We start from the raw sequence: 13,122 nt of genomic DNA on the forward strand, positions 1-13,122 counted from the left end.
GGTCATTGTATATAGGAGAGACAACGAGGTGGCTGGAACAGGCGGGAAAGCTGGACAGCAGGGGGAAGGGCAGCTGTAGGGGCTGTTAAACAGGGAGCAAGGGGGGGTGGGGGGGGTGTGCGTATAGAGGAGGAAGGATGAAGAAGGCTGGGAGAGGGAAGATAGAGAGGATAACCTAGGAGTAGGATATAACCGGAGCACCACCATCTTAAATACATTTCTAGAACTGGGATAACAACTCCACACAGAAATCTGAAATCTGGAAGCAACCAAAACTAACCCTAAAACTCTGAAAACAGCAAATAAGTACCCCTACAAGAAGGGGGAAGCAGAAAAGGAAGGAGGAGGGAGGCGGGCAGCATTCCCACCCTGTCAAAATTGCGCCCTAGGCTGCTGGGCCTAGGTTTTTCCTGAACCGGCCCTAATTTGGACGGTTGACCCGGTCTAGTGCTCTCGCTCGCACAGGAGTGTCTCGCACCCACGTCAGAAGGGTTTTTAGATAACCCGTTCAACAATCTAAGATGACAGCTATTCTTTTGAAATGCTTTAATCCTTCTGCTGCAACTTTCTAAAAGTTATGGATGCAATAATGCGTGCTATTTGTTTTCTAAATTTTTTTTCCCTTTTTTTGTTATTCTGAAGTCGTCAAAGAGGTAGCTTACTTCAGGGTATGCATTAGACCGTGAACTTTATTATACATACGCACCATTGTGTACTGTCCTTCATATAGATGCCCTTTGTTCCACCATTGTGTACTGTCCTTCATATAGATGCCAGATAAGCTTTATCTATGCAGCTGTTTGTCTCATTGTTCAGCTTACACAATTGATTTTCCTTTGTGCTGTAAAAAAGCAGATTCCTTGCAACTTATTTTACTCAGTTAATTTTGAATGTATAAATCAGGTTTGGAAAAACTGTTTTCTCTTAACTAATGTATTTTGCTTAACGCAAGCTTTTTGAACCTTGAAATTATTTTGTTTGTCACTATGTTTTCAGGCAGCTTGCCATGTCTAAACCTGGTTCTCCATTATTTGAAATTTATTTCACTTGTGATGATGAAGGCTATAAGCAGCAGGTATTTTCTCGAGAAAGATGACTGTTATTTATTTATTTATTAATTCTGTTGGATATAATCGTTATTGCTAGGGAAGGCATTCCTTTTGATTAATTAATTTGTAAACGTCAATGGAAGCTTAAAGAATATCATGCCATTTACATTTCCTGGCAAGTGGGAGGTCATAGTAATTTTATTACAAAACATCATTATGTCTATAAAAATGAGAAGTATTTATAGTTATGGTTTCTTTGCTGGAGTACTGCTTGTATAATACACTTTTATATTGATTGATCCGAGAAATGCATTTCAGGCAGTCTATTTGAAGCGAAATACTGGGCATAATGCAAACGCATCAAAAAAGTTTGCAAACAAATCAGCTCGGACCTTAAATGAAAATAATGGCTCTGCTGAAGTACCTACTGATATGTCTTCTAAAGATGTGAAAACTGTTGAAGAGGTTGATGATGATCCCGATTGGATTGATGGGCTGGCAGGCATCAAAAACATCTTGCAGGATGTTATCCCTGGTGTCAAGGTCAAAGTCTTTAAAGTGGTAGCACCGGGGAAGGTGGATGGAGATCTGATTTCTAAAGTTATTGAACGGATAGTAGAGGAAGATGAAGGCAGTGATGGAGAAATACAAGACTCTGAGGAAGAATATATTAAATCAGAAAGCGATATGGAAGAAATTAAGATGGTTGGTGGAGATCAAACTGATGATACAACTGAAGAGCAAAGTGAACTGTCTGTGAAATTTGTGGTAGGTACTCTTTTGGAAAATATAGCTGCTGACGTGCCTCCTAAAGACCTTGTTCGTGTGCCAGCTGAGTTAAAGATAAGGGACCATCTATCTTTTTCCTTTTCTGTCAAGCAAGAAGATTTGCAACATGAATCTGAGGCAGGACAGGCTTCACACAACAGAACTGTTTCCCATTCTTTACAAAAGAGTTCTGAGCATATTAGGTCTGATCTCTCTAAGGCCTTCATTGCTAAAGAGAAAACGCCTCTTAAGGTTTCTCATTTCCTCCATTAAGATTTAATGATTTTCTTTTCATTTTACCTATAATTTAAAACCTTGTGAAACATTTTTAATTGGAGCCAACGCTCTGAGACTGCAATATTAGACAATATTTTTCTAAGAACAGATAAACAAAATAAATTGGTACATTATCGATTGATATAAAAATAAATTTGAGTTAGCTCTAAATAAGTATAAAGGTAAAGTTTTAAGTTATATGTGATACCTATTGAGATATGGAAAGTTATAGATGATATTATTACACCTTGATTAACAAACATTCTCAATGGAATCCTTAAAACTAAGGTGATGTTATCTGATTGAGGATTTTTTTTGTACTTTTATTTAAGCATAACTGACGTGTTTAAGATTTTGTTACTTCAGGAGAATGACACTCATGAGTTATCCAATAAAGTTATGGTAGAAAGTTGTAGAACATAACAAAAAGCTAGATTACTATGAAAGAATGAATTTGGCTTCATGTCAAGATGATCCACTTAAATTGCAATTTTTTGTGTTAGGACAATTAATGTAATAGTATAGCAAGCAAAAAAAAAAAAAAAAAGATCTTCATATACTTTTGCTTAATCTTGAAATGAAACAATTAAATACTTTTGTTGAGCTTGAACAGATATATGATCGAGTCTTATGATAACTAATCTATTTTTAGGTTATCAAAAATATGTATGATAGAGCATTTGCTAGTATTACAAATAGTTGCCGAGTAATTAATGAATTTCAGGTATAGGAGGTTTACATCAATGATGAAGATTAAATCCTTATTAATTTTACATTAATTTACAACAACAACAACAAAACCTTTATCCCACTAAGTAGGGTCGGCTACATGAATCCTTTTTCTTCATTGCGTCATATTGAGTGTCATTTTTCATTTAGTTCTAATATTAAGATCATTTTTTAAACAATCTAGCCAAGTAATTTCTCAAAGCGAGGTGAATATATATATATATATATATACAAGAGATGTTCAAACTTTGATTAAAAGTTCAACAAATTTATAGTCAAACTGATTGCCTTGACGAGAGAAACCTAATGATGTCAAAATTGATCTAATCCAAGTCAAATTAAGCACAAATCAAGCCATTAAACCACTTTTGGAAGATTTTTAAGCATATTGGGGAGGTCAAATGAATGTTGAATCTGGCGAGATTTAGTCGAACCGAGCATCTCGATAAGATGAATCTAACCAGCCCAAGAATGCTCAATTCTGATATTGTTAAGGCACTCAAATGTCCATCAAACATCGTATGATTGAAGGAAGCTCTCCAGACCGTCTGATTAGAGTGGTTCATATTATTGTATTAATTGCACTTGAAACTCTATAAACAAAGACCCACCTCTCTCATGAGGGGGAGGAGAGCTTAAGGTTTGAGAAAAAACTTGAAGCTTTGAGAATGAGCTGAAGTCCAGCACCGCTCATGTCACCGTCGATTACCGTCGATCATCAGAAACCACCGTCGACCATCATCGACTACCGTAGACTAACTTCGACCACTATCGACCGCCGTCGACCACGACTTGTTGTTCTCCACCGATCGCTATCAGTAGCTGCCCGTTCTTACAACAAACTCATCCGTACGTCAACGTTGTAACTTGGGAATACAAATGGTTGCAACGGTATCTATTTATATATATATATATATATATACATACATACATACATACATACATACATACATATCCTTTTATTTATACATGAAAATGTGATTGTAAAATGATGAAGCAACAACAAGAAAAAAAAATGTGCGTGATCATCTTAGTGCGATTGTCCCCATGAGAACTTGTCTGTGCGATCTTCTTGCTCTAACAGCTCGAGTAGTGTGTTCGGGTTTGTGGAGGAAGGGTTACCTAGGAAAATGTCTAGGAAACACAAGTGAATATGACACTTTTGTCGATTCAAACACCTCATATGCGGGTGATTGACACGTGCGATCATTTTTGGTTTTTGTCTCCACATGCATTCAACTCTTCTCATCTATCACATACGTGATTTGACGTTTTGGGGTTTCTTTAGTGAATCGATTTAGCGGATTTTTAGCTGTTATTTTCCTTGCTACCTAGTCCAGAGTTCGCTTCACCTCCCTTTACATCTCTCTCACCTTCGAAAGACTTTTATGCCTCTCACGGTGTTGTTTGATTTCTTTTGTTGCTTTTTATTAAGGTTTCTTGTGCATTCCCTATTCCCTCGAAGTCCTTGTTCATTTGTGTCGTTGGAAGTCCCATCACGAAATTCATGCTGACGTTGACCCATGGTGGGTATGGTACTGGAAGTGGCGTGCACAATCCCGCATTCTGAGCCCTTGTCTTTGTCAGGTGACAAGTCCTGCACTACCTGACATGTCGGTCCACATCTCTCGTTAGATCGGGCCAAAAAAAATGCTCCCTTACGAGGGAGAGGGTCTTGTCTCTGCCAAAGTGACATTCTAATCCTCCGTTTTAGCTCCCTTGGACAATGGGTTCTTTTAGTGAACACCGAAGAATGCATAACTGACTCTAGTGGAACAAGTATCCATTCGTGCATTAATACTGCTGACTTATCTTGACACTGCTCCCATATGTCTTTGAAATCTTGTGTTTTATATAGATCCATTCGTGCGGTAATATTGCCATGCTGACTTCGTATTTCGCAGGTCTCATTCTACAAGCTGGTCGCATTGACAATACAGATCCTGGTATAAGGTTTATGGAATGTTGGATGTCACTTAGTGGCGGTATTCCATCCGGTAAGTTGTTGGTTATAACATCCCGAAAGTCCTGTAGTCATGGTTGCATTGGTAATGGTATCTCTCTTTCCACCTCGCTTCCTTTCAGGAGGACTAATGCTAGTGCTACCAGGTCATCTCTAACTGACTGCAGGAAAGTGGTCCAGGGGACTAATGCAGCCTCTGTATCGCTTCCGCCCTTCATATCCTTAGCAGGTAGCAAAACGATATATATCTCATCCTTCTTGAAAGAATTAGTGTTCTTGAAACCATCGTGTTGAGTCTTGAGGTTGAACTACCAAGGCCTACCCAACATAATGCGACAGACGTTCATAGGAACCACATCGCACCATACTTATTCTTGTAGATGGTCCCCAATGGAGAAATCAACTAGGCACTACTGATCCACACGCATCTTATTTCCCATCTTCAACCAACTTTTTCATGATGAGCGTGGATACCACGTTCTCGCAGGTCTTACTGTCGATGATCTCACTACAGACCTTCTCCTTGACGATGCACTTGGTGCAAAAAATGCTATGCCTTAACTAGGATTGGTCTTGTTCCTGCTTGAACTGCAATACTCTCCGAACAACTAACGCTTCTCCCTCGTCTGCATGAAGTTGAAGCTCTTCTTCTAGGCTCTCCTCTAACTCCTCATCGACTTCCTCGAAGGCGTCTTGATCTGTGAGTGTGAAGACTCAACTTTTTGGGCAGTTGGAGGCTATGTGACCTTAACCGTGGCACCTGAAACACTTCTCGACCGACACTGTATTGGAGGAACCACCTTTCTCCGGATTTTTTCCACTATGATCTACCTATTGGTTCCTTGTCTAATTTTCTTATTTCCTCTCGAGGTACCCTTGTTGGCTGTAGCAGTTGCAGACGACTGCATTCCTGAAGATGGTGGTCTGAAGGACGATTGTTGCCTGCTTTACTTTTGCTGCATCTCAACTTTCAAGGCTAGTGTCTGGATATCCCCTAACGTCCAACATGGTTTTAGTTGTACCACATTGCTAATGACGGGTTTCATACCTAAGATATCTGGCTATCGTGTGTTCCTTTGGCTCCGTCAGCTGCACTTCAGCTGCAAACAGTCGAATTGGGTTGTGAACTCCTTAAATGAAAGATCCTGTTGCTGACAATTCATGGGGTTTCTGGCCCCCGTGGAATCGAAGCAAACCTCCTTGGGGCGCATTCAGCGCCTGCGTCATCACGTGATTCTCTAATTGCATATCATCTCTTATTAATTTTATTCATTGAACTTAGGCTGCACCTCATATATATCCAGTTCTTTTGTATAATAGATCCAATTTTTACTCATGTAATTATAAGTTTCAAATTTCTTCTTTTAATTTTTGGTTTTTATACTTTACTAAATTTGATCTGTTAAATGTTTATTTTAGTAACTTTTTTATTGATTATATGACTTGTACTGTATCTTTATCAACTTTTTTATTGATTATATGACTTGACAATGGAAGATTGACGTCCTTTTGTTTTCAAGAATGTTGTATATATGACTTAGCACCTTTGTCTACTCTACTAACTTGTTTAGTATATTTGGATCTTGACAATGGAAGATTGACGTCCTTTTGTTTTCAAATATGTAAGTAATGTTAACAATGCCCTTGGAGTATTTGGAAGATAAATTTAGAAATTTTGAAGTATGGCATTCTTTTTCTTTTGCAATTTAAAAGCTTCTCAGATAATCTCTAGGCTCTTGGAACCCAAATTACTATTTGGGAATGTCACCCTTTCTTATAATATTTATTGTGCTAATAGATTTAATAACTTCTTTTTCTTGATTTAGTATGTCATAAAAGATGACTTAATTTTGTTGTTATTCTCGAAATTTGACCTACTATAGAATGGACTTGCTCATTTTAAAATATAATTTATTTTATGCAGGTACTTGTTGATATTGGAGAATTGATTAGTCTGTCTATAAATCATAATCAAAATCAATCATTGGTCGGGACAACACATTTTAATCGTATTGAGATACCGACAACTTCAGATCCTCTTATTGGTACTTATCCATTTGGACACAATATTTTGTTTTGTTATAAGAGATAGTATATAGTGAAAAAAAGATGTTTTAGCTCTCCTACGTGATTACCATGCTTAACAGGGTTGTACATTGGTGCTCATGGCATGTATACCTCTGAGCTTCTCCATTTGAAACGGACATTTGGTCAGTGGCATGAAGATGATGGTCCTAAGAAGCTCAAGAATTTGGAGTTTTATGAGTATGTTGAAGCCTATAAATTGGCCGGAGCTCTTTCTATACCTGCTGGACAGGTTTGCCATTATATTTCCTAGAATATCTATAATTTTGGTACATTTGATATATGTTTTAATATGTTCTTCAGTGGTTTGTTCGTCCAACAATTTTTTTATCTTTAACATTGTTATAGTGGTTGTGGAATTAAAAATCAAAAATGCTAGGGATGTGTGTTGAAGCTACTTCGAGGAAATTGGCGAAACTCTAGGTTGTGCTGTTGTGATGACCGTCTGATGAAGATGAACTCTTGATGCGAATATGCTCGATAAAGAATACCAGCTTTGTGCTGCTCACATGAATAAGCTGCTAGATCTCAGAAGAAGATAAACTGAAGAAATGCAATGGAGTTTGAGAATGAAGTATATGAGAGTGTGATTTTAGCTATCTTTCACTAATTTTTTACCCTAATTTAGGCTTTAAACACCTATGGCATAATTTTTGTTAGATACTTGTCTGAACGTGTTAGAGCTTATGTATTTGTCTGAGCTTGACACATGTTTTGAAGTATCAATGCATCATTAGTTATCTAGACATGAAATCTTGGATGATGCTTCATTAGTTATCTAGACATGAATTAGTTATCTAGACATGAATCTTGATGCTTCATTAGTTATCTAGACATGAATCTTGGATGATGCTTCATTAGTTATCTAGACATGAAATCTATATCTTTCTTGTTTAATATCTGCATATACTGTGGAATTGCAAATGGAATATCACCCACCTCAATAGTAGTCATTTATCATTTAAGAATTTAAAATACCATAAAAAAATCTATTGCAAGAGTTAATTATCTTCATTTTATGTAACATTTTGCAAAATAATCCAAAAAAATGTAAATTTCATGGTTTTGCACTGTTGCCGTAGGTTGTTTTCCGGGCAAAGGTTGGCAAGAAAAATCTACTTCCTCATAAGGGGATAATTCCTGAAGAATTTGGCGTGGTAACCTACCCAGAAAATTTGTGTGGAAACATCTATTGCAGCAATTCTTGCATCAGTTCGTGACTTGAATTTTTTTTAATAGATTGCTAGATACAGGGCACAAGGAAGGCTTGCCGATCCGGGGTTTCAAAATCCTCGGTGGGTCGATGGAGAGCTCGTTATTCTTGACGGGAAGGTTCGTTCGATCTCTCGATAAACATAATCACCAGCCACCCATTTTCTTCATTTCTTTCTTTGATTTTTTCTTGTAATCTGGCATGTTATTGGATGGGTTAGATGGTATTAATGTAAATATCAATGTTTAGGCTTTAGATCCGTAAATAGATAGGAATTGTGGGGAATGTATGTCAATCTTCCTAAAATTTTTTTCCATCATTATTTTAACAGAACATCAGAGGCCCTATTATTGGATTGGTTTACTGGGCTCCTGAACAGCATTTCTTGGTATTCTTCAACCGATTAAGGCTTCCAGACTAGATCATTTCTGGAAACCAAAGAGAAACAGCCTGCTCATCTCAAGTTTGAAGGTAATTTGTTTCTTCCCAGTTTTCCTGTTGGGAATGCAATATGATTATTCAAACTATGATGATTGTTGAAACGTTTAAAATAACGATTCGTAGTCGCTAATTGCGTAACTTCTCTGACATTGACAGTGACGTGTTTCGGCTCGCCGAATGAGGATAGTTTGTGCTAAAATAAAGTGTTATAAATGTATTTACATATCCGATACCTAAGCATTCATATTTACATGCATACCACTCAAATATTTAACATCAAATAAAAAATACCACGATCACTATCTTTTAAGTGAAATACGTATTTTCATATGTTGGTTCATGACACCAAGTTGTTATAAATGTAAACTGCAAACTTTATATATTAAATTTACATAAGAATTGCGCGGTATACATGTAAACTTCCCTAAATTTGGTTTTTCAGCTGAATTGAAATTTGCTTCTTAAGTTCGAGATGCGGATTCGCAATAACAACTCTTAAACTAGACTGTATCTTCTCTAGATCTTCCGGCGGTTTTTTCCCCTTCTATGCAGTCATTCTCGGATCTTTTCAGGTATAAATGACTTCTTCTATGCACAATGTTTACTCGATTGCTCAGAGATACTCTTCCAAACAACTTATGTCATGAAATGTAAAGTAATCTTACTGTATTTGATCATAATATTTAGAGAAATTCTTTACTTTTTGCTTTAAATATTTACATATATACCACTCAATTCCTACATATGTACATATTAAACACTTAGAACTTCAATCTTTACAATATGCCGCTTCGCTTTTGCATGAATAGGTGTATTTCGCTTTTTAGATGTCAAAATTCTGATGTTTTTGTTGTGATATCAAAGAAATTGGGTGGTATAAATATAAAAAAGTAAAATTTAGGTGTTAGATATGTAAATATATAGCAATTTTGTGGTATGTATGTAAATGCCCCTTATTATTAATGTTATTCGTTATTATTGTTTTTAAAATCCATCTAGTGCATTGGAATCTTTATGCATGTTTGATTAGGCAACAGATTGAAGGGTGTTTGTTCTGTTTTTTTATCTTGTCAGATGTCAGCATTATTACATATTTAAGGTGTATGTAAATTTTCATATTTAATGTTGTTTTTATTCACGAGCAACTCATTTTCGGCTCGTGAAGCAGGTAAGATGAACACGAATAAATTTTTCTGTGCGCGTAGAGAGAGAGAGAGAGAGAGAGAGCTAAATTTGAATAATGATTGATTATTCAATGTAATATTTTTAAGGTCATTTTAGCTATTATTTGTATATAATCCCTTTTGAGAATACAACATAAGATCGTATCGCTTTTCTAATACGAGAAAATATTGTTAGAATGATATTTTCTTTTACTAAATCACGAACTTTTATATCGAACGGGTTTTAGCGTTAAATTCATAAAATATTTAAAATTTAACTCCCAAAGTACTCTAACACGTAAAAGATATCATGCCTTAATCTTTTATTTTACGAGAAAATATTATGTCTGGTAAGTCGGATGCTCGGTCGACGGCGTGGATCGTATCGTATCGATGGATGTAATAATTGATCATATGTAACAGTTTCCTCAGGGAGCGTGCATAAAAAGTAGCACTAATTATCTCATTTTAATTGTTAAATAATATGCCGGGTAAATATGAAATTCATAAGAATTGTGTGCTATGTACGTGAAATTCCCTAAAAAAATTTGGTGTTAGAAAAATAAATATTAATATTTACTTGTGCTATATGTAAAAAATAGATATTTAGGATGGTATATATATAAATACCAAATATTTTAATTATCATGGCAGATTCAAATTTTAAGCCCGATAAAGCATAGCAACTTCGGCATTTTGCACCATAAATCCTTAGTTTTTGGGACATTTACATACATATAACATAATTAATATTTATTTTGATATCTTCTAACACCAAAAAATTTATATTTATATTTATAATACTTTAGATGAAAATGTATATTTCACTTTAAAATTAGATAGGGATGATTTTTTACATCATATTAAAGATTTATAATATATATATATAAAGATGTAAAAATTGCGTGATATGTAGGCAAAAACATAATTTCAAGGAGAAAAGATCCCGTGTTATGATGTTGGATGATCATACTCGACAGAAGGAGATGATGGGATTTTGACTGAATTGTGACGTAGCTGATATTAAGTGAGTTAAAGGTAACCAAAAATCCTTTTTTACAATGTTTGTTGTCTCTTGTAGTGACATTCGTTCATTGGTATATTGACTTCCATGAGACCTCATGCATGCAAAAAAAACTGTAATTAATTACTTATGTTAACAATTTCAACTTTTGTTATGACTAATGAATTGTCTTTTGAATTATTCAAGAAAGATGAGTTCTAGGATTACAAGGACCTCTCGATGAGTGTTTTGCCATTGCGAACTACAGACTTCCCTACTGACTTCACGACATACATATAACTTCAGGAGACAGTTCTACTAGTGTCTGCGAGGCATCACAGAGAAGTGTGACTTCTTCTGGTGGGCAGACAGTTTGACAGATTCTACTGCCGATAGTGATCGGGGTTGGATGATATCCCTAGATGACGATGTACCTCGTGACATACGTTCTCTCTGTATTTTAAAATTAATATTATCATTATTTTAATAGTAATTTTAATAAATTTTTTCTTTTTTTTGGCAAACTTGATACTCACTGTTAAATGAGGTATGTATCTTAATTTTTGTACTGTTCTGAAGCGGTTTTTCGCTTCTTACATATCAAATATATTGTTATGACAGTTATGTTGTAAACAACATTACTGCACAGGGGCAAAATGATCATTTATCTAGAAAATTGCAAGACAACAATTTTCCAACAACACCAACCAAACAGTCAACTAGCTTATCTGGATCAACTACTGATTAACAATTTATTAATAAGATGCAGCTGCCCCATAGAAACCCTTTATCTCTCGCAAGTCTTCTCTCTGCTTTTGATTATAATTTGATTCGAATAAGATGACTTAAATCGACCCCTTTAAAACGAAATAGTGAGACTGTTATTTCAAACCTTTGTCGTCGTTTCCAATATTATTTATTAGTATTTACCTTTTTTTTAGAGTTATTGCATGATTCTTTTTGAGGTTCATAAATCACTCGAGCTCATGCTTGCTATCGACCTATCAGAAAGATGAAAAAAACAAGAACTAAGTGATCATTGTCATGCATATGTAAGATATATATATATAAAGATGTAAAAATTGCGTGATATGTAGGCAAAAACATAATTTCAAGGAGAAAAGATCCCGTGTTATGATGTTGGATGATCATACTCGACAGAAGGAGATGATGGGATTTTGACTGAATTGTGACGTACAAAGATCTCCAAAACTCCTATCTTGCTCTTTCGGCTCCAACGCCACCTGAAAAACCAACCACCAATCTTTCTCTTTTGGTGGCGACGGGATTGCAACGTACGAGAAACTGCGTCGAAGACAATGACAAAATCACAACTTACAAAGATATCTGAAACTCTCGTCTTTCTCTTCCTTCCTTCGGCCTAACGGTGGGTGTTAATTTTGTTTTTATTCTAGTGTTTTGAGGGGTGATATATATAATATCAAAAGTTTATGAGTGTTTATGCATGTAAATCCCCCTTTTATAAATTTAAGCACGTGTACAAATTGAAGAATCTTTCCACATGAAAGCCATCCCAGTGATTCAAATTTCCAACTATGAACATGTAGTGCAATTAATATATTGCCGAAAGTAACCTCCCTTAGTCCGAGTCAACTCCAGTAGGGCTGTTAAATTCAATCCAAAATTTTAGCCCGTTGTTGTTCGACTCATTTATTTCGATCTGATCTGAATCAGAGCTAAAATTTGAATTAATTTTCGAGCGATTAATGATCTTCGAGTTAAATTAGCTAAATTCACAACCCTGACAACACTAATTCGATCCGATTTCGAGTCGGTTTGGAGTAGGCTTGAGACCGGCTCGAAAAAATTTGGTGTAAAAATTTGGCTCATAAATTCGAATCAATTTCTGAGCCATATGGAGCTAAATTCACAGCATTCACTCCAAATAAAATAAATAAATGAAAACCAGACCTATATAAAAAACGCCATGGTGGGTTCGACCCACCCAATCTTCTCCATCTCTACCCCTGCTTCTCTCTGTCTTCACAGTTTCTTCATCTTCCTCCTCCTCTGAGAACTAGAAGTGAAGAGAAGAGAAGAGAAGATTGATAGAGATGGATCCTCCGACTGCGCAAAGGATGTCGACGACTGACGATCCTCAAGATGACGCCATTAATGAATGGTAAGTTCTCTCCCCCATCAAATTTTTTCCCTCTTTTTGTTTTTCCGTTTGACTTCGATTTTGATTTTGATTTTTTCTTTGAATCAGTTGCTCTTGTTGCTACGATTGCACTGCTAGCTGCTTAGATTTCTTGTGTTGTTCCTTCCTCTGCGAAAATTAGAAGACGATTTTGATTTCCTTCGAAAGAACATGGACAATCTGAATCATCCGATCTGTTTTCTTCCATGGATTTGATTTTTTCTCTTTTTTTTTTTTTTTTGATATTTGGAAATCCTGATTCATTGCGACG

At 35.9% G+C, this 13,122-nt stretch overlaps 1 protein-coding gene across 3 annotated transcripts in view; it reads left to right on the forward strand.

The window, feature by feature from the left end:
- LOC110032176 (protein EXECUTER 1, chloroplastic) overlaps positions 1-9,275 on the forward strand; it is a 37,328-nt gene extending 28,053 nt beyond the window's left edge. The window contains exons 5-12 of one of the 3 annotated variants that reach the window (XM_020735716.1): positions 997-1,075; positions 1,368-2,069; positions 6,710-6,830; positions 6,933-7,102; positions 7,953-8,027; positions 8,110-8,202; positions 8,415-8,554; positions 8,967-9,275. In XM_020735716.1, coding sequence (XP_020591375.1) covers positions 997-1,075; positions 1,368-2,069; positions 6,710-6,830; positions 6,933-7,102; positions 7,953-8,027; positions 8,110-8,202; positions 8,415-8,504 — 1,330 coding nt within the window. In that variant the 3' untranslated portion in view covers positions 8,505-8,554; positions 8,967-9,275. Of the gene's footprint in view, positions 1-996; positions 1,076-1,367; positions 2,070-6,709; positions 6,831-6,932; positions 7,103-7,952; positions 8,028-8,109; positions 8,203-8,414; positions 8,555-8,680; positions 8,789-8,966 lie in introns of those variants that run through there. The other 2 variants (XM_020735724.1, XM_020735732.1) reach the window with 2 other exon arrangements.
- The last annotated feature ends 3,847 nt before the right edge of the window (positions 9,276-13,122 follow it).

The sequence above is a fragment of the Phalaenopsis equestris genome, unplaced genomic scaffold, assembly GCF_001263595.1.
Source record: "Phalaenopsis equestris unplaced genomic scaffold, ASM126359v1 Scaffold000002, whole genome shotgun sequence".
Classification (NCBI taxonomy): domain Eukaryota; kingdom Viridiplantae; phylum Streptophyta; class Magnoliopsida; order Asparagales; family Orchidaceae; genus Phalaenopsis; species Phalaenopsis equestris.